This window comes from Lepidochelys kempii, chromosome 23, assembly GCF_965140265.1.
Source record: "Lepidochelys kempii isolate rLepKem1 chromosome 23, rLepKem1.hap2, whole genome shotgun sequence".
NCBI classification, from domain to species: domain Eukaryota; kingdom Metazoa; phylum Chordata; order Testudines; family Cheloniidae; genus Lepidochelys; species Lepidochelys kempii.
This window is the reverse complement of record NC_133278.1, coordinates 1,933,301-1,951,829: the sequence shown is the minus strand read 5'-3', so window position 1 is coordinate 1,951,829 and position 18,529 is coordinate 1,933,301. Positions and strand designations below refer to the sequence as shown.

At 63.3% G+C, this 18,529-nt stretch overlaps 2 protein-coding genes across 2 annotated transcripts; one reads left to right on the top strand and one right to left on the bottom strand.

The window, feature by feature from the left end:
• Positions 1-6,692: 6,692 nt before the first annotated feature.
• On the top strand, positions 6,693-15,247 carry PRSS16 (serine protease 16). The gene is made up of 12 exons (XM_073322216.1): positions 6,693-7,141; positions 9,088-9,266; positions 9,503-9,602; positions 10,083-10,212; positions 10,613-10,736; positions 11,312-11,389; positions 11,861-11,908; positions 12,477-12,749; positions 13,279-13,420; positions 13,814-13,993; positions 14,107-14,252; positions 14,822-15,247. Exons 1-12 carry the CDS (start codon positions 7,078-7,080, stop codon positions 14,882-14,884), a joined length of 1,527 nt encoding a protein of 508 aa, XP_073178317.1. The 5' UTR covers positions 6,693-7,077; the 3' UTR covers positions 14,885-15,247.
• Positions 15,248-16,121: 874 nt separating this feature from the next.
• Positions 16,122-18,246, bottom strand: LOC140902296 (uncharacterized). The gene is made up of 3 exons (XM_073322224.1): positions 17,751-18,246; positions 17,002-17,264; positions 16,122-16,645 (listed from the first exon to the last, which is right to left on the bottom strand). Exons 1-3 carry the CDS (start codon positions 17,911-17,913, stop codon positions 16,448-16,450), a joined length of 624 nt encoding a protein of 207 aa, XP_073178325.1. The 5' UTR covers positions 17,914-18,246; the 3' UTR covers positions 16,122-16,447.
• Between the last annotated feature and the right edge of the window lie 283 nt (positions 18,247-18,529).

Here is an 18,529-nt window from a genome sequence, read left to right as displayed (position 1 = left end):
CCAGCTCTGGGCCTCAGTTTCCTCATCCATAATATGGGGAGAATGATCCTCTCTTCATCTATTAGAACTGTGAGCTATTTGGAGCAGGGTCAGTCTTCTTCAGTGTCCATGCAGCGCCCGGCGCGACGGGGCCCTGATCTCGGTTGGGGTCTGGGCAGCACCTGGCAGAAGAGGGCTCTGACCTTGGTCGGGGTCTGGGCAGCGCCCGGCGCGATGGGGCCCTGATCTCGGTTGGGGTCTGGGCAGCGCCCGGTGGGACGGGGCCCTGATCTTGGTCGGGGTCTGGGCAGTGCCCGGCGGGACGGGGCCCTGACCTTGGTTGGGGTCTGGGCAGCGCCCGGTGGGACGGGGCCCTGATCTCGGTTGGGGTCTGGGCAGTGCCCGGCGGGACGGAGCCCTGATCTCGGTTGGGGTCTGGGCAGCGCCCAGCGCGACGGGGCCCTGATCTCGGTTGGGGTCTGGGCAGCGCCCGGCGGGACGGGGCCCTGACCTTGGTTGGGGTCTGGGCAGCGCCCGGTGGGACGGGGCCCTGACCTTGGTTGGGGTCTGGGCAGCGCCCGGTGGGACGGGGCCCTGATCTCGGTCGGGGTCTGGGCAGCGCCCGGCGGGACGGAGCCCTGACCTTGGTTGGGGTCTGGGCAGCGCCCAGCGCGACGGGGCCCTGATCTCTGTCGGGGTCTGGGCAGCACCCGGCAGAAGTGGGCCCTGATCTCGGTTGGGGTCTGGGCAGCGCCCGGCGCGACGGGGCCCTGATCTCAGTCTGGGCCTCCAGGCTCTGCTGGCAAAAAAATTATTCCATGTTTGGCAGCGGCTCTGTAGGTCCCAATGGAGAAAGGCGCATTGCCGGCTAACGTTACAGGAGCCTGAGCTCCTTGCCTGAGGGCGGGATGGTGGTGGAGGGATTCGGTCCTTTGGCTTCTGGGGGGGTCAACATGGACAAGACCTTACAAATCCAGCTGTCTGCATTGATGTGAATTATCCCCTCGGGAGTGGGGCAAAACACCAACTCTCCCTCTCACAAATGCTGTGGGTCCTTAATCAGCTGCGGTGCCCCACCCCAGAGATGGCTGCATCTCAGGGCTGGGCGAGGGGTCCCTGTATGTACAGCCCCCGCGCCGCACCCCAGAGGGCCCGCGTCTCATTGCTGGGCGAGGGGCCCCTGGCTCCTGTGCTCTAACCCAGAACAGGAGAACAGAAGAGCAGCCAGCCCGGGTCAGAGCAAAGGTCCGTCCGGCCCAGTGTCCTGTCTGCCCACAGCAGCCAGGGCCAGGTGCCTCAGAGGGAATGAACAGAACAGGGCAGTTATCGAGTGATCCATCCCCTGCTGGCCATTCCCAGCATTCAGGAGTCCGGACCCCCAGCCCCTGCTCTACCCACTAGACCTCACTCCCCTCCCAGAGCTGCGGAGAGAACCCAGGAGTCCTGGCTCCCAGCCCCACTTCTGTGCTGGTGTAGCAGGAGCAGAAATTGCACACGGCCTCCCCCAAGCCAGGAGCCCCGGCCCCAGTAGCTGCCAGCCCGGGGCCCTGCATTGCAGTTGTCTGGGTGTGAAGGGGGCCGGGCGAGTGGGTGGGTGGCGTCGCCCCCTCACTTCCCCCCCCCCCCCGTCCCGAGCTCCCTGCTCCACTCCCAGAGCATCTTTAATTCAGCCCCTGTAATGAATGTTGTGTTTTGAAAAAATCCATTTCCCTTTAACCCCTAAATCCGCCCTCAACCGACATCGCAAATCCACTCGGCTCTAAGCCGGTGATGCCAGCGCCCACGTGACCCACGCCAGGCCTGGGGGCGCTGGGGCAATGTGGGTCACACCTGGCAAATCCCCCGCGGACGTACCACAGCTGCCCTGGCCTGCCTCCTCCGGAGCCGCTCAGCCCCCCTACCCCCGAGAGCTGCACGGAGGGGTGTGAGCCCCGGGACAGCTGCACCCCCAACCTCCAGGAGACCTGCACATGGGGGGTATCCCTCGGAAACCTGCATCCGGGGCATGTCACACTAGTCCCAAGCGGGGCTTGGAGGGAATTAACGGATGATGGGCTCCAGCAGGAAGCAGATTCAGATCCATTGTGCCGGACGCTGCCCAGACCCCAGCCCAGATTGGGGCCCCATCGCACCGGGCGCTGCCCAGACCCCAGCCGAGATCGGGGCCTCGTTGTGCCAGGTGCTGCCCAGACCCTGACCGAGACTTCGGCCCCGTCGCACCGGGCACTGCCCAGACCCCGGCCGAGATCGGGGCTGACGGGCAGGGGGTTTCTAGACTCGCAGCGGTTTGGAGCAGGGGCAGCGCTTGGGTTATTCGTACAGCACCTCGAACAAGCTGGGCCTGATCCCGGGTCGGGGCCCTGGATACGCCCCTGCTGCCCGCGAATAACAGCCGGTGGATTTCTGGGGTCTAGGTGGGATCGTGGGGGCCAAGCCAACGCATGTCACCGGAGCTCAGAGCGGGAGCCCGCTTGGCAGCTGTTCCCATGGATGGGGCTGGGTTACGCTGGGGTAGCTGGTCCATGAATCCGTGAATTGTGAGTTGTGTGAATTGCCCCTGGGCCGTACGGACACTCCAGGGGCAGGCTGGGCCCCACGCAGCCAGGCCTGGCAGACGTCAGGCGGGCACCCCCCTGTGACTGCTATTAACTCCCGTCTTTCATTCCCCTGCGTGAAGCGAGTTTGACAGGTCTCAGCCCAGTTCCATGGCCCAGAAATGCCCAGCACCGTCGGCACCGATAGCTCCCCTCAGTGAGGCTGGGGGCTGGACAAGCTGAGCTGCGTTGAAGTGGGGGAGCGGTTGCTGGGGGTGGGGAGCGAGGGTCAGGGACCCAGGGGCGGGTGTGTGTGTGTGGGTGTGAAGTTACGTCCCTTGATGTCACAGGGTTGAACCCAGAGGGCTCACGTGCAAACCCACTAAGGCCAAACTCAGTGGCCAAGGGGGCGAGCGCGCTGTCTGCCCTGACTGGGGAAACTGAGTCAGTGCTGAGGGAGTCTGTAGCCAAAAAGTAAATCCTGCTGGGAGCAGAGATGCCTGGTGGAGCTAGGGGACACCGGGAGCCAGAACTCTGCTGGGAGCAGGGAAACCGAGGCACAGCCTGAACTGTGCTAAGAAAGGGAAACTGAGGCACAGCCAAACGGTGATGTGTGTTGGAGCTGCCTTGGAATGAGGATACACACACACACCCCGGGGATGGACAGACAGACACATACACAGCCCCCCCCCCCGGTCCCCTCCCTGCCAGGGCCCCGCACTCCCTGCAGTGGCATGGGTTCCTTAAAGCAACAGGGACCCCAGGGTGACCCAAAAGAAGTCACGTCCCCTCCCCCACCAGGTCCCACGCAGGTTCATCCCGCGACCCCGGGCAGGCGGAAGCCGGGGGTGGGGAGGGAAGGAGCACACGGGGGGGGGGAGTTTGGTAAATTTAATCTCTGAACCTGTCAGCAGGTTTTAAAGCAGTGAACTAGACGGACAGATTGGACTCTAATCTGCCCTGATCCCCGGGCACAGATGGGAGGAGACGACACCCGAGCTGGAGACCTTGCAAAGGTGAACCAAGGAACGGCGCTTGGTTAATGGGCAGGGGGGGGGGGGGGGGATGAGGGAAAGAAGGTTAAGCTTGGTTTAAAATTTCTAATGAAGGGGATAAGACGGGTGAGTGAGCCATGGGTTGCCAGGCCTGGAAACAAAGGGGTCCCCCCTGCCGAGCCTGCGCTATGCGGGGTAGCAGGGGGCTGCGGGTCGGGAGTGAGGGGCATTGGCAGAACTGGGGGGGCGGGGACCAGGGCTGGGCTGGCAGGTGGCTGGGGGTCACTCTCAGCTAGGACCTCGAGGCCGAGCTGGGGACCCCTGGAGCTGGCCCCACTTGGGGCAGCTCTGATCCGGGGCCGGCGTCCGAGTTTGGATGAACGGGCCCCTGGGCATTTGGCGAGTCCACCTGGGTCGTCTGTGCGCTGCCCCTTTAAATCTCTTAAAGAGACAGGCCTCCCTTGTGCGTGCGGTTCGGCCCCGGCTCTGTTTCGGAAGAGACGGAGGGACAGACAGGCACAATCCGGGCTCTCCCTCTGGAAGCGTCGCCTTGCGGCCCTTGGCCCATCTGAGGCTGAGCTGCTTCTGAGCAGCCGCCCAGCTGCCTGCCTGAAGCGAAGAGGCGGTAAAGCAAAAATCCCGACGCACATCCTGTTACCCAGCATGCTTTGCGCAGGAGCAGCCCTCGGATCCTTGCTGAGCAGAGGCGAAGGTGTATGTCACCCACAATGCTTTGCTGCAAAGCGAAGCCCAAAAGTGTGCAACGAGAGTGTAAATGCACCGTGTTCGTCCCCCCGGCAAAGGGATCCCGACCGGCCGAGCTCCAGTCCCAGTCCCCATAACCCAGTGCAGGCCTGAGACCAGCCGCTAGACCAAGCCGGTGCAGGGGGTTGTATGTAGGTTTGTTATTGTAGGGTCTCCTAGGAGTACCGGTGGGGGGGGAATTTGGAGACACTTAAAAATTAAATCGACCTAATCCCTGCTGTGGACACAACCAGGGCAACAGAAGAATTCTTCCCTCCTCCCTGCTCTGAGAGAGACGGCTTAAGTGCATGGACGGAGAATTGCCACTGTTGCCTGGCCGTGGCCTGAGGCCAAGCAAACTCGTTTCACAGAGAGGCCGTCGGCTCGGAGCTGGGTTTTGGGTTTTTTTTGCCGATCTGGGCGGGATCAGCCCTTTGACCCAGCGAGGAAAAGCACCAGGTCCGGTTCTGGACACACACTCACTCCCTCTCGCCCCATAGTTGGGTGGCTGTCCCGAAGAGATCTGGTGACATCTACTGGCCGGCGCTCCCAGCTCCGCTTCCCCCTGGAGTGCCTTTAAAATCAAACCCAGCGCGTGTTTAAAGGACGCCAGGAAGTTTCTCAGGTTTCAGAGTAACAGGCGTGTTAGTCTGTATTTGCAAAAAGAAAAGGAGTACTTGTGGCACTTTAGAGACTAACCAATTTATTTGAGCATGAGCTTTCGTGAGCTACAGCTCACTGCATCGGATGCATTCAGTGGAAAGTTTCTCAGCCTCCGTGGACACGTCACCCACCAACGAAATGCAGCCCCCTCTGGGCTGGAAAACAGCTGCTGTTTCAAAGGGAAACTGTCAAGGTGACATTTGACCCCAAAACGTCGGGGGAGGGGGTGTTCCTAAAAAGCCACACTTATAAGCAATTCCAAAGGAGGCAATTTTAAGCAAAGGTTGGGTTTGCAGGGGGCCCTCCCCAGTCCAGTCCCCACCATAACAATGGCTCTTGCAGTGACACTGACTAGAAACCGACGTGAAATTGACGCAACCCAGCAAACAGCTGGATAAACCTGGCACCAGGGACACCCCGGGCGGGCATGGAGAAGGTCTCCGGGGCTGGCTGCCCGTGCTGCTTCCCGAGGCCTGGCTCTGTCAATGAGGCCTGTGGACCCAAAAGCTGCCGAACCGCTCCTGTGAAATCTGGACATTCAGGCAGGTATTTGAGGTTACGGAGACCCCGCGCCCGTCCCAGCGGCTCCGGGTCTCCCTGGGTTTGTGTAAAACTTGGTGCTAGGGTTGACTGAGCAGTGAAAATATCAAGGAGGTGCCAGCCTCCAGTTTGGTTTTTGCATTTTAATATATTTAAGGGCAGAAGGGTCCCTGAGATCCTCTTGTTTGACCTCCTATCCAGACCAGAGAATTTCACCATCACCTCTGAGCCGGGTCCCAGACCTTGTGTCGGTCAGACGAAAGCGTCTGAAGACATGGCCAGATGGAAAATGCCATGGTAAATTGTTCCGATGGTAATCACCCCGCCCCGGTGAAACCCTGAGCCTTGGTCCTAAGTGAAATATTATCCAGCTTTAATTTCCAGCCATTGGCACTTCCAGGAGGGATTTGCCCTCTGTGGTGTGTGTGGAAAGCTCAGTGAACCCCCGACCCACCCCCCGGCGGAGCATCCAGCAGTTCCTCTTTGGCTGCCGGCTGGATTATTTGGAGAATTCACAAAGAAATCGGGTCAGCAGTTTGCAGGTTACGACAGAGTCATTTGAAATGGGGCCCCTTACAAAATGTAGCCTCCCTGCCCGTCTTGCCTTGGGCGGAAGGATCTACGGGGCGGACTAATACGCGTTGCTCGAGCTTCCTGTGTGGGTAAAACTCATTAAAATCTCATGCACAGGCTGTGTGTGCTGATCACGAAGGGGAGCTATTAATGACTCAGAGCAAGTGACTGAGTGGTGTGAATATTTCAAGATGCTTAATGATGTATCTAATTGTGTGGCTTACTCTGAAATCCCCAGTCACTGCTCCAGGGGCTAAGGGTTGATTTCTGCCTGGAGGTTACAACTTCCATTCAGCCTCTTTGGATGAGAAACGCAGCCCATCGGCCCCAAGAGCGTGCGCTTTCTGGGAATTCGTACCCAACCCATGACTAAGTGTATGAGCCAAGCTCCGTTAGAAGCGGGTGCGTGACGCAATTTAGCCTCTGGGTGCTTTGTCCTGAATGTCCTGTACGACGGGGAAAAAGCAGATTCCACAAACTTCCCATGTCAGTAAAATCCATTGAAATCCTGGGCCTGGGCTAAATCTGAAGAAACTCCTGGCTTTTATGCCCAGCTCAGGGCAGGGAGTAGGGTCTGGTGGTTACATCGGGGCTGGGGGAACGGGAGACAGGACTCCTGGGTTCTCTGCCCTGTTTCGTGAAGGGGAGGGGTCTCATGCCTCGGGCAGGGGGCTGGATTGGGGCAGCCCCTGCCCAGAGGTTGGACGGGTATCTTGGGGCTCTCAGATACAGAAGGGCCAGCCCTTACACCAGAGGGGGGCGGGTGCTGCTTTTCGATCATCTCAGACAGCAAAGTGAAAGTTCACACCCCCTTCCCCGGCCCCACCCCCTGAATGGCTGCAGCTGCAATTGGTCCAAAGAGGGCCAGGCCGGGGGCAAGGGCAGTGGATCATGTGAGGGGCCAGGGGAAGGAGGGAGTTAAGATGCTGTCGGGCTAGTTGGGGAAGGAATTAGCAAGCCAGTCTCTAGGCCAGCTCTGTGTGCGGGCCCCCGGCCTCCTGCAGGAAGTTTTCAGGCAACCAGGAAGCCGTCTGAGAGCTGGGCCGAAGATGGGGCGGCCGGTTCCCTGGGCCCTGGGTTTGCTCCTATCACTGCTGATCCAAGCCGAGGCAGGTAAGGCGGTTAATGATCTGGATGGACGTAGCCCCCTGTGAGCTGTCAGGCACCATGGTGCTAGGTGCTGTACAGACACTGCAGGGAGAGCTGGCCCCGGCCCCCAGTGGTAGTGTTTATGGTCTGCCGGGTGGGATGGGAAAGCCGGGTCAGGGGTGCTTCGGCACGCAGGGGGGATGTCACGTCAGTGGCCTGCTTAGGGTAATGTTCTGCCTCCCTAAACTCATCCTGTGGGGTTCCTGTTTAACAGCCCCCCTGTACCCCAGCCCAGAGGTGCACCTCCGCACCAGGCAAGGGGTCCCTGTATAAACAACCCCCTCGCCCCACCCCAGAGGTGGCTGCATCCCAGCACTGGGGGATCCCTGTCTAAGCAGCTGCTGCATCCCGGCCCCCCAGGAGCAGCTGCATGTCTGTGCCGAGTGAGGGGTCCCTGTTTAAACGGGGGGCCATGTTCCATCTCCGAGGGGGCTGATCTCCCTGCTGAGCAAGCGTGATCCCCATGTTAACAGCCGCTGGGCCTCACCCCAGAGGTGGCTGCATTTTGGTGCTGAGCTAAGTGAAGTGAGTGCATGCATGATCTGTAAAGTGCCTTGGGATCCTTCGGGGAGAAATGCGTCTCTGCGAAGGGGGAGGGGGGCACAGTTTGGGGGGGACTCACAATGAGGCCAAGCAGACCCTGATGAGATCAGCTGTTTAATGGTCCCATTAGTTTGGCTCTGGCGTTCACACCCAATTGAGGTGAAGTGGTGCGGGGAGGGGCAGGTCAGATCTTGATTGTTTAGCAGCCTGGAGGCAAGATTTTGGAAACCCTGGATTCCCGTTTGGGCCTGTCCCTCCCTGCTGGGATCACAACCTGCACACGTGTTCCTGCTAGGGAGCGGGGGTGGGGGTGGGGGCCTTGTGTTTAGAGCCGGGAGAGGCTGGGAGCCAGGACTCCTGGGTTCTATCCCCGGCTCTGGGAGAGGCGTGGGGCCTTGTGTTTAGAGCCGGGGGAGGCTGGGAGCCAGGACTCCTGGGTTCTATCCCCGGCTCTGGGAGGGGCGTGGGGCCTTGTGTTTAGAGCCGGGGGAGGCTGGGAGCCAGGACTCCTGGGTTCTATCCCCGGCTCTGGGAGGGGCGTGGGGCCTTGTGTTTAGAGCCGGGGGAGGCTGGGAGCCAGGACTCCTGGGTTCTATCCCCGGCTCTGGGAGGGGCGTGGGGCCTTGTGTTTAGAGCCGGGGGAGGCTGGGAGCCAGGACTCCTGGGTCCGGTTTCCAGCTCTGAAGGAGAGGGGGGTCTGTAGCCAGCGTGCTGTGGGACGCTTTCGCCTCCCACATTCTGCTGAGCCTGGCTTCTTGGAAGCAGTGGTGGGGGCAGGCTTCTCCCCGGGCTGCATGTGACCCCCAGGAAGCAGCCCCGGGCGTGACCTGCCCTCCCCCACTTCTGCTGAGCGAAATGGTTTCACTTCTTCAAATGACAGGTTTCAGAGGAGCAGCCGGGTTCGTCTGTATCCGCAAAAGGAACAGGAGGACTTATGGCACCTTATGCTCGGATACATTTGTTAGTCTCGAAGGTGCCATAAGTCCTCCTGTTCTTTTTACTTCTTCAAATGCAATTTTAGCCTGACAGACAGACGGACGGAGACCCCTGGAGACTAGATCCCTTCGCCTGTGCCCAAGGAAAGGGGCTGGGCAAAGATCCCCCCTCCCCCAAAACACACATCTGGACCCCCCCCTGCAGTGCGCCTCCCCCCTGCCCTGCATAGACCCCGTTCTAGGGGGCAGCTCAGTGCCCCGGACCCATTCAGGGCTGGTCGAGTTTGCTCCTTTGACCCCCGGGGCCTGAGGCCCAGCGAACTCGTCTCGCCCCGACTCCCTGCCAGCCGGGGAGCGGTGCTGGGTCCACTCGGGGTGCGGGGGCCGGGTCAGAACTGGCCCCCCCACCCCTGCCTCCCTTTGCCTCCCCAGGGCGCAACTTCTGGCTGCTGAGGCAGCGGGTGCTGTGGGCGCGCGAGGTGCAGGCCATGCAGGACACCTTCTCCCGGAGGCGGCTGCTGGCCCCGGCGCCCTGGCGTGCCCCCAGCGAGGGCGCCCTGCGCCAGCCCCTCGACCACTTCGATCGACAGGAGGGGCGGGTCTTTAACCAGGTGAGACAGGCCGGCCGCTGTCACCGGCCTGGCGCGGTGACCCGCACGGATCCCCCCAGCCTTGCCGGGGCGGGGCCGCCGGCCGGAGGGGCACAGGGGCACGTACGCCCACGTGAAACCCAGGCACCTGCCCTGGGCGGCTGCCGGGCCCCCTGCCCGCTGGGGCTCCCAGAGCCCCCGAGCTGCCCCGGGCCCCCGCCGCGTCGCACCCACCGGCCCCTCTTCTCCCCCCACAGAGGTTCTGGATCAATGAGGAGTTCTGGCACCGCCCAGCCGGGCCCGTCTTCCTCTACATTGGGGGCGAGAGCTCCCTGTCGCAGTTCGCGGTGCTGTCGGGTAAGCGGGGCCAGGGCGGGGACTGGCTGGCTCAGGGGGGCAGGGAATGGGGCAGGGGCCTGTCCCATCTAGGGGGCTCTGGCTCCCATCCAGCCCCAGGGCAGGGACTGGCTGGCTCAGGGGGTCGGGGAATGGGGCAGGGGCCTGTCCTGTCTAGGGCTCTGGCTCCCATCTGGCCCCAGGGCAGGGACTGGCTGGCTCAGGGGGTCGGGGAATGGGGCAGGGGCCTGTCCCGTCTAGGGGGCTCTGGCTCCCATCCGGCCCCAGAGCAGGGACTGGCTGGCTCAGGGGGGCAGGGAATGGGGCAGGGGCCTGTCCCCTCTAGTGGGCTCTGGCTCCCATCCGGCCCCAGGGCAGGGACTGGCTGCCCCAGGAGGGTGGGGAACGACCTAGGAGAGGTGCCCACAATGGGGTGACCGGGGGGGGGGGCGGCTCATCATCTGCCAGGCTCCCGACCTCTAACCCCGGTGTTGGGGCCAGGGCACCACATGGAGATGGCTCGGAAATACGGGGCGCTGGCCGTGGCCCTGGAGCACCGCTTCTACGGCGCCAGCATCAACCCCGATGGCCTGTGGGAAGCCAGCCTCCGGTTCCTGTCCAGCCAGCAGGCGTGAGTCCCCGGGCGGGGCGGGGCCAGGACACGCTGCGCTCAGTGTCGGAGGGTGCCCAAGCGTGGGGGGTGGGGGGAAGCCAGGATGCCTGGATTCTATCCCCAGCTCTGGGAGGGGAGTGGGGCCTAGTGGGTTAGAGTGAGGGGGTTGGGGGCTGGGAGCCAGGACGCCTGGGTTCTATCCTGGCTCTGCCAATGGCTTGCTCTGTGACCTCAGGCAAGTCACGTCCCCACTCAGTGCCTCAGTTTCCCCTCTGTGAAATGGGGATGATTACACTGACTCCCTCCCTGGGGTCTGACAGCGAGTCACAGGGGGTGGGGGTACCCCGGCGTTCCAGCTCTGCGCTCAGCTCACCAGTGTGGGTTTTCTCTCGGTACCTCCCCCTCGGTCCCGTCGCAGCCTGGCTGACCTGGCCGCCTTCCACCTCTTCGTCACTCAGAAGTATAACCTGACACGGAACAACACCTGGATCTGCTTCGGAGGCTCCTACCCTGGCAACCTCGCCGCCTGGTTCAGGGTCAAGGTACCGGCCTGGGGGACGCCGGGGGGGCTGTCGGTGTGTGGGGCTCTGCTGGGAGCCCCCCACCCTCACCAGCATCGAACCCATGACCTCGCGATCTGACCAGTGCCACTTCGCAGGCGTATAGCTGGGGGCTGGCCCATGAGAGTCGACACACGATCCAGCCACTCAAGGGGGACACAGAGCCAGACGGGGCTAGCCTGCGGTCTAGCGGCCAGAGCAGGGGGCTGGGAGCCAGGACTCCTGGGTTCTATTCCCAGCTCGGGGAGGGGACGGGAAGGGATCTAGTGGGGTAGACCTGGGGGGAGGAAAAGGGGTGGGGGCTGGGAATCCGGACTCCTGGGTTCTATTCCCAGCTGTGGCAGGGATGTGGGGTCTAGTTGGTTTGAGCGGGGAGGACTCAGTGGGGGCGACTGAGCCAGTCCTGGGGTCCACCCCAGAACCCCCTCACCCCGGGGAGCCCAGCCCCCACCCGTGCCCCCCTGCTCCTGTGGGGTCGTGGGAGGGGGCGGGGATGGATTTCCCGCCAGGCAGATGGTGAGATGGTGGGGCCGGTTTCTCTCTCTCTCCTCCCCTAGTTCCCCCACCTGGTCTTTGCCGCTGTTGCGTCTTCCGCCCCGGTGCGGGCCCAGCTGGACTTCACCGGCTACAACCAGGTGAGCGGCCTGCGCCCATGGGGGGGGGCTCCCAGACCCCCCTTTTCACCTGGGGGAGGGGGATGTCCTCGGAGCAGCTCTCCCTTTGGCCCCTCCCGCCCCAGACAGCTGTACCCGGCTGTGGGGTCCCGACTTTGGATCTGGGCAGGGAAGGGCATGGGGGAGCAGAAGCAGGGAGCGGTGTCTCTGGGGGTCCCCAGCTTGTGCTGCCCCCTGAATCCTGCCCTGAGCTGCGCCGTCATGGAAGGGACTGGGGGCTGCAGGACTAGCCCCTGGCCGCAGGGGGCACCCCCGGGCTCCCGTCGCTCTAGGGAAGCCTCTTCCAGAGGGAGCTGGGGGGCCGCAGAAGGGCCCCGGCACGGGGGGGCAAGGGGAGGGACCTGGTAACTCCTAGTTAACCCTTTCGGGGCCTTCCCAGCATGCAGCAGGCAGCTGCATTAACCCTACGCGGCGCTTCTGTCTTTCCTCCAGGTGGTGGCGGCGAGTCTGTCGGACCCGGTGGTGGGGGGCTCTGCTCAGGTGGGTGAATGGCTTGGGGCGGGTTCCGGGGTCCCGCGGGGGGAAATCCCAGAGATTTGTGTGTCCCGTCCCCTCCCCACCACGGCATTGCATGGGATGCTTCGAGCCGGGCTTCAGAGAGATCTGGGCATGCGGGGCCCACCTCTGATGTCTAGGGCTCTCCGCCCCCCAGCTCTGACAGCTGGCTCCCCTTGGCCCCGTTCTGTGCCCACTCACACCAGTGTCCTTCCGTTGGCATGCGAGGAGCTGCTCCTGACTGGCACCAGTGTCAATGAGAGGAGAATTAGGCCCTGTACCCTCCCACAGCCAGGGAGAGAACCCAGGAGTCCTGACTCCTAGCCCCCCCCCCCCCCACTCCCAACCCCCACTCCCCTTCCAGAGCCAGGGAGAGAACCCAGGAGTCCGGGCTCCCAGCCCCCTGCTCTAACCACTAGACCCCACTCCCCTCCCAGACCTGGGGATAGAACCCAGGCGTCCTGGCTCCCAGCCCCCACACCTAACCCACCAGGCAAAATCCCCACAGCCGAGAACGCCTGGGTCTGCGAGTGCCTCTCCTTTCCCCCCGCAGTGTCGCGAGGCCGTGGCCCAGGCCTTCTCCGCCGTGGACCAGAGGCTGCAGGCCGGGCGGCTGGCCGAGCTGGCGAAGGATTTCCGCTCCTGCGGGCCCCTGACGGAGCCTGACGACTGCGGGGAGCTCGCCAGCAACCTGGCCGACATCTTCATGGGCGCCGTGCAGTACAACAACGAGGGATTCCAGGGTGGCAGCGTGGCCAAGCTCTGCGGCATCATGAACGCCATGGGCCTGGGGTCCCCCTACCAGAGACTCATCGCTGTCAATAACGTAAGGTCGCAGCGGGGTCTGGCTCCAGCCCAGCTGAGACCCAGCGCGCTCGCTGCACACAGGAGCCAGGGAACGGGCCGTAGTTCAGGTGGCCTCCAGCTCCTGTTCTCCTCTGTGGGCTGGGCTTCCTGCTTGGACTACATCTCCCATGATGCACTGCGGCCTTGGGGCGGAGAGGTGGTGGCTGCAGTGCATCATGGGTGATGAAGTCCAGCTGGGAAGCCTCACCCATAGGGAATGAAGGATTGGAACTACATCTCCCATGATGCACCATGGTGGAGGGAATGGGACAGCCATGCCGAGGGGCTAAAGGAAGGGGGCAGCTCAGTTTCTCCCCTGTCAGCTACAAGCAGAGGGGTCCTGCCCCCTCGCCAGTGTGCTGCGGGCGCCCCTTCTGTCGATCTGTGGTAACAACAAAGGGGGGGCCCCGTCCCACGTGCCCCAGCCGCTGGAGCCGGAGCCAGACGGGCCCCTCCCGGGGCCGAGGGTGGCCCTGGCTGACCCTCCCGTGTGTCTCCTCCCGTGGCAGGGGTTCCTGGAGCGCATGGCGCTGCCCTGCGTGGACAACTCGCGCCAACGCGCCCTGGCCGAGCTGCGCAGCGCCAACCTGACGCTCAGCGGCGTGGGCGAACGGCAGTGGTATTTCCAGACCTGCACCGAGTTCGGATACTGTGAGCTGGCTGCGTGGCGGGGGGGCGAGGGAGGGGTCGGCCCCTGCCGCTGCCCCCCATGCAAACCCCCACCTCCAGACCCCTGCACTGTCCATGCATCCTCTACCCCCACCCTAGGGGGCCAGGGCAGAATATGGGGAGAACAAATGGGGCTTAAAGCCCCCCTCAGTCCCTGCCCCAAGACAGGGTGACTGGAAATGGGGGTGTCATGCTGTGGAGGTCAAGACACAGAGGTCTGGCAGAGAATCCCCTTCCCATTTGCCCCATCTCCCCCCCCCCCCAGCCCTGGGGCACCCTCTCCCCCTGATCGCCCCGTTTCTTCGTCCGTCTCGGTGGGGGGGCACCCCAAAGAACCGCGGTGCTGACGTCTCCCCCCGTCCCGCCCTGCTCCAGACCAGACCTGCGAAGACGCCACCTGCCCCTTCTCCCGTCTCCTGACGCTGTCGGCCCAGCTCGACCTCTGCTCCCAGGTGTTCGGCATCGGGCCCGAGCGCGTGGGGGAGGCAGTGACCTTCACCAACGAGTACTACGGGGCCGACCACCCCAAGGCCAGCAGGATCCTCTTTGTGAATGGTATGGATGTGGGGCAGGCAGCTGGGGAGGGGGTGGTCGGTGAGATTGGACCCGCGGGCTGGGCCTGGCATTGCCTCCCCGTGCCACGCCGGAGCTAAGCGCTCTGTCCCCAGGCAACATCGACCCCTGGCATGCCCTGAGCGTCCTGAAGAACCAGTCGCGCTCGGAGCGGGCCATCCTCATCAATGGGACCTCCCACTGTGCCAACATGAACCCCTCCAAGCCCTCGGACCCCCTGCCCCTCGTCTTGGCCCGCGAGGTAAGAGCCCGGTGGGAAGCCTGGCCCAGTGGGAACAGAATCAGAACCGACCCAGACTCGAACCCGGGAACCTCTTGTTAAGTTCCTAGTGACTCCACCCCGGCCCCAGGGCTGCTCAAACTCACGCTCCACCCTGTGAAGGACCCGGGGGGCAGGGAATAGCCATAGCCAGTGGGCTCCGGCCATGCCCCCGATCTGCCTCCTATGGGCCCTGGAGGCAGGGAACAACCATAGCCAGTGTGCTCCGGCCATGCCCCCGATCTGTCCCCTATGCCAGGTGCTGGGAGCAGGGTGGGTACAGGGCCGTTATGCCAGCTGGGGCAGTCCTTGCGTTGGGGGTGGTGGGTTTCTCAGGGGGCTGGTCCCACACCTGAGCATGACTGAGGATCAGGCCCTTTGGGTGAAATGCCCCCCGCTGTGCAGGGCAAGGGCTTACGTGCTGGCCAGGCTTTGGGCTGAATGTCACCTGAAGCCCCTGGGCAGCATGGGGGGCCCAGTGGGGTGGGAGCTCCATATCCTGGCGGGGTCCCTCCAGCTCTCTCCCTGTGTCCCCCTCCCCACTTCTGCAGCGGATCGACTACCAGGTTGGCGACTGGTTGAGATCAGCAAGGAAGGAGCCTTCGGCCCCCTGAGTCTCCGGGCCTGAAGCCATTCGCCCGCCGACGCTGCGTGGACTTCACCCGCAGAGGGATGCGGCAAAATCTTCCTTCTGGGAGGGATTTACTTTGATTGCCAGCTCGTCAGGGCAGGAGCCAGCTTTCTGCTTGGCATTCGTACAGCTCCTAGCATAACGGCTTCATGATGGGGGCTCCCAGCTGCTGCCACGACACACAACAAATCATGATCCAGGGGATGAAGTGCGGGTGCTGAGAAATCTGCTGCACTTGGCCCAGCCAAACCCCTGGGAATTTTCTGGGGACAGCTTTGTCCCCCTGCTGCGTTGGTTTGGATCCTTTAATTGTTTTATCCAATGAAAGATGGGTTTTTTAGATGTTTCTACGAAGCCGTCGACTCCTTTGCGCCAGAGACCAAGGCGAACGAAGCAGGATCAGCCTGTTGCTGGGTCTGATTGTGTAAATCGTGTTGTCTGACGAGGCTCCAACCACCAGGATCAGGACCAGGTTGTGCAGAGCCCTTAGGGATACCCCGCAGGGCAGGTGCTCCCAATATTCTGGACCCTGCGTCAGTTACAGCAGCCTTGGGGCTGCTCTAACTTGAACTCTGCCCCCTGTGGGCCAGAGAAGAGCTACAGCCCAGTGCGCCCCGGCCACACCGCAGGTCCACCCTCTCTGCCAGGTCTGGGAGCAGGGTGGGTTCAGGATCGTCACCCCAACTCCACCCCAGCTGGGGGAGCCCCAGGCCTGTGGGGATTCTCGGGGTGTTTCTGCCCCACTACGCTGCAAGAGGGGTGCAGAGGGGCCCAGGCGTGACCGAGAACCACACCCAGTTTCTCCTGGAGACATCCTCTCCCAGTGCCACCCCCCAACGCCCCTCTCTGCACCTACCTCTCTGTGGTGCAACGGCGGAGCTGGGGGCCGGGGGTTCTCCTTCTGAAACAGGTGGCCAGAGCTCACTCCAGAATCAGGTTTCCCCCCAGGAGGAAAGGGCTGTGTCCTCCCACGTAGGGAGAGAGCGCATGCCCCTCCCCACTAGAAAAAAATATCTCTCTCCTCTGCCCCCTTTACACGGCAGGGCAACGCCTCGTGACCCACGCTGATTTCTCTTCGCTGCGCCTGGCTCGTGAGGAAGACGACGGCAGAAACGCCCTGCGATTCTCTCTCGTCCTCTCAGTTGCTGTGGGGCAGAACGCGGGCGCCAAACTCTCCGAACAGATCGGCGGGGCCCAGTTCAGAGAAGCTGGGGCAAGAAGAAAAGCAGAGGACCAACTCCTTTTATTTTAACATGGCGGGGAGGGAACAAAACCCCCAGCCAGAGAACACGACAGGCTCCTTTGCCGTCTCCTCACAGCCGTCCATTTCCCCATCCAAAGTGGCCCAGATAGCTCATAACAGGCCCAGGATCTTCCACCCTACAGGTCCTCTCCATCCCGGCAATGCCCACTCCCTCGGCGGGCCCAGCCGGGATTATATAAAGGGCTTCCCTACCCAGAACCCTTTGCGGAGAAGGGAAGTCCCTCCCCTGCGTCTAGGTGATCGATGGTTCATCTAGCCAATCAGCTCTTTCACGTGCATGGTTTATAAGGCCTTCCCCTCCACCCCACCGCTCAGTGTCAAGGGGCAGAGATGCCAGTGGGAGGAGGGGGCTGGTCCCAGCAGCTCCCCTTCGGCAAAGAGCTCTTCCAGCTGCAGCTGCAGCTCCCGCAGGTCCTGGATCTCCTGGGCGATGGGGTCCAGTTGCCGGAGAAGCGCCAGGTCGGTCAGCTGCAGGCTGAGCTGGGACAGGGATGGGAGGAGAGGGAGTGAGTTACGACTGGTGGCTTTCAAGGGGCGGTGAGAGTTACCCATGAACCCTGGCCCAGGCCAGCCTGGAACTGACTGCTCTCCGACGGGACTCTCCGTCACTTCCTGTCCTAAACGGGCTGCTGGCGTTGAAGGGAAAGGAAGGGTCTGTAATCAGGAGAGGTTGCTCCCCTCCGCGACCAGGAATCGCAGCTGCTCCTGTCGAGCCAGTCGCTAGCAGTGAAAGGCCGTTATCTTCTCCTACTGCAGCCAGTTACCCCTGCGGAGCCCCGACACCAGGGCCCGCCCGCCAGCACCGAACCCCTTCTGAAAAACCAGGCCGAACTCACCAGCTCCTTCCGCACCCAAGAGATCCTGGCCTGGAGGCTGGAGCCCGGAGCGCTGTCCCTTTGGCTGCTTGTCCCCTGCACTCCTAGGGCCTCCTGGTGCTCCCCTGCTGCCGGAGGGCCATGCGTGGGGGGGGCGCGGAGCACTTTGGGCAGCTGGGGCAGCCCCTTGAAAAGGGACCCCTCTTCCTCCATCCAGTGGCATTCGGCCATCGGGGTGCCTGGGGCTGGCCTGGGGTGTCCGGGAAACCTCTGGTGGTGTCTCCCTGAAACAGGGTCATACGCCAAAGGGTCCTATTGCAGATGTGGACGATGGCTGGCACCCCTGGCCTTTCGCGCAGAGGGTTGCTCCCCCCTCCCAGACGTTCCCCCCCCCTCCGCCCCCCAGTTTTTCTCCTTTAATCCTGCCTGACCACCCCCTCCTTCTGGCCGAGGAGAATTGAGGTTGGTGGACACACGTCTTTCCTCGCAGCACGTCTCTCACATGAGCCCTGGGGATGCTGCCGGGAGCTGGAGATAAGAGAGGGAGGGAGATCCTGAGAATGGGGGGAGCGTGGCCAGGGCGAGAGGGAGAAACCAGGCGCCTGTTGCGTTTGGTAGGGGATCGCAAAGGAGAAGGCTCTTGCGACACCGATGGTGGGAAGGGCCGGAGAACTCCCCCCGGGAGAGGGAGGAGGGGACGGAAGGACAAGCCGGCGACCGAGCACCGTTCCCCAGCACCGACGGGGCAGTTGAAGGGACCCCCCCCTTACCGAGCGAGCGGGAGGGCGCTACCGAGCGGTGCTCCCGCTCCCCCGAGCCAGCCGGAAAGCTGAAGCGCCGATTCCCTTCCCCTCCTGTCCCACGGAGCTGCTGAGCCCAGCCTGGGCCTGCAGTGCAGGGAGCGGCTCTGGGCGCTGACTGGCAACGGCTCATAAACGCGCCAGGCTCCCAAGCGGGCAGCGGAGCTGGGGGGCTCAAAGTTCGCAGCCGAAGCAGCCCGTCCCCACGCCCTTTGGCACGCGGCCGCCCGGCTTGCCCCTTCCAGCGACTCCCTCAATCACCCGAGCGGAAATTCCCAGGGGGAAGGCCGCACGCCCTGGGCAGGAAACCCCATTGCCCGCTCCTGGGACCCCCGGCCTGTACGAAGGGGGCACTCAACCTGCACCGTGCGCGTCTCAGAGAGCGCAGGGGGGGGCTGCTGAGCCCGGCTTTGCTGGGGTTCAGGCAGGGGACGGCTGGGCCGCCCCCCCCCGGCTCAGAGGAGCGCCACGCAGGCCCCTGCCCGCGCACGGCACCGGCTGGGGAGCTGGAGTCCGGCCGCGGGGGCCCATGCTGGGCCCCGGGGGGGAAACAGAGGCAGGGTTGCCTGGTGCGGTGCTGAGCGTCGCCCACGGCGCCCTATGCACCCTCCCTGCCCCCCTGTGAGGGGGAGGGCTCAGCTGCGGGGGGGGCTCTCCCTGTTTGAGAGCAGGGCAGCGGGTCTGTTCCCCACCGGCCGGCCCGTGACTCGGCTGGGTGCCGCGGGGCAAGAGCCCGGAGCGCGTCCCCC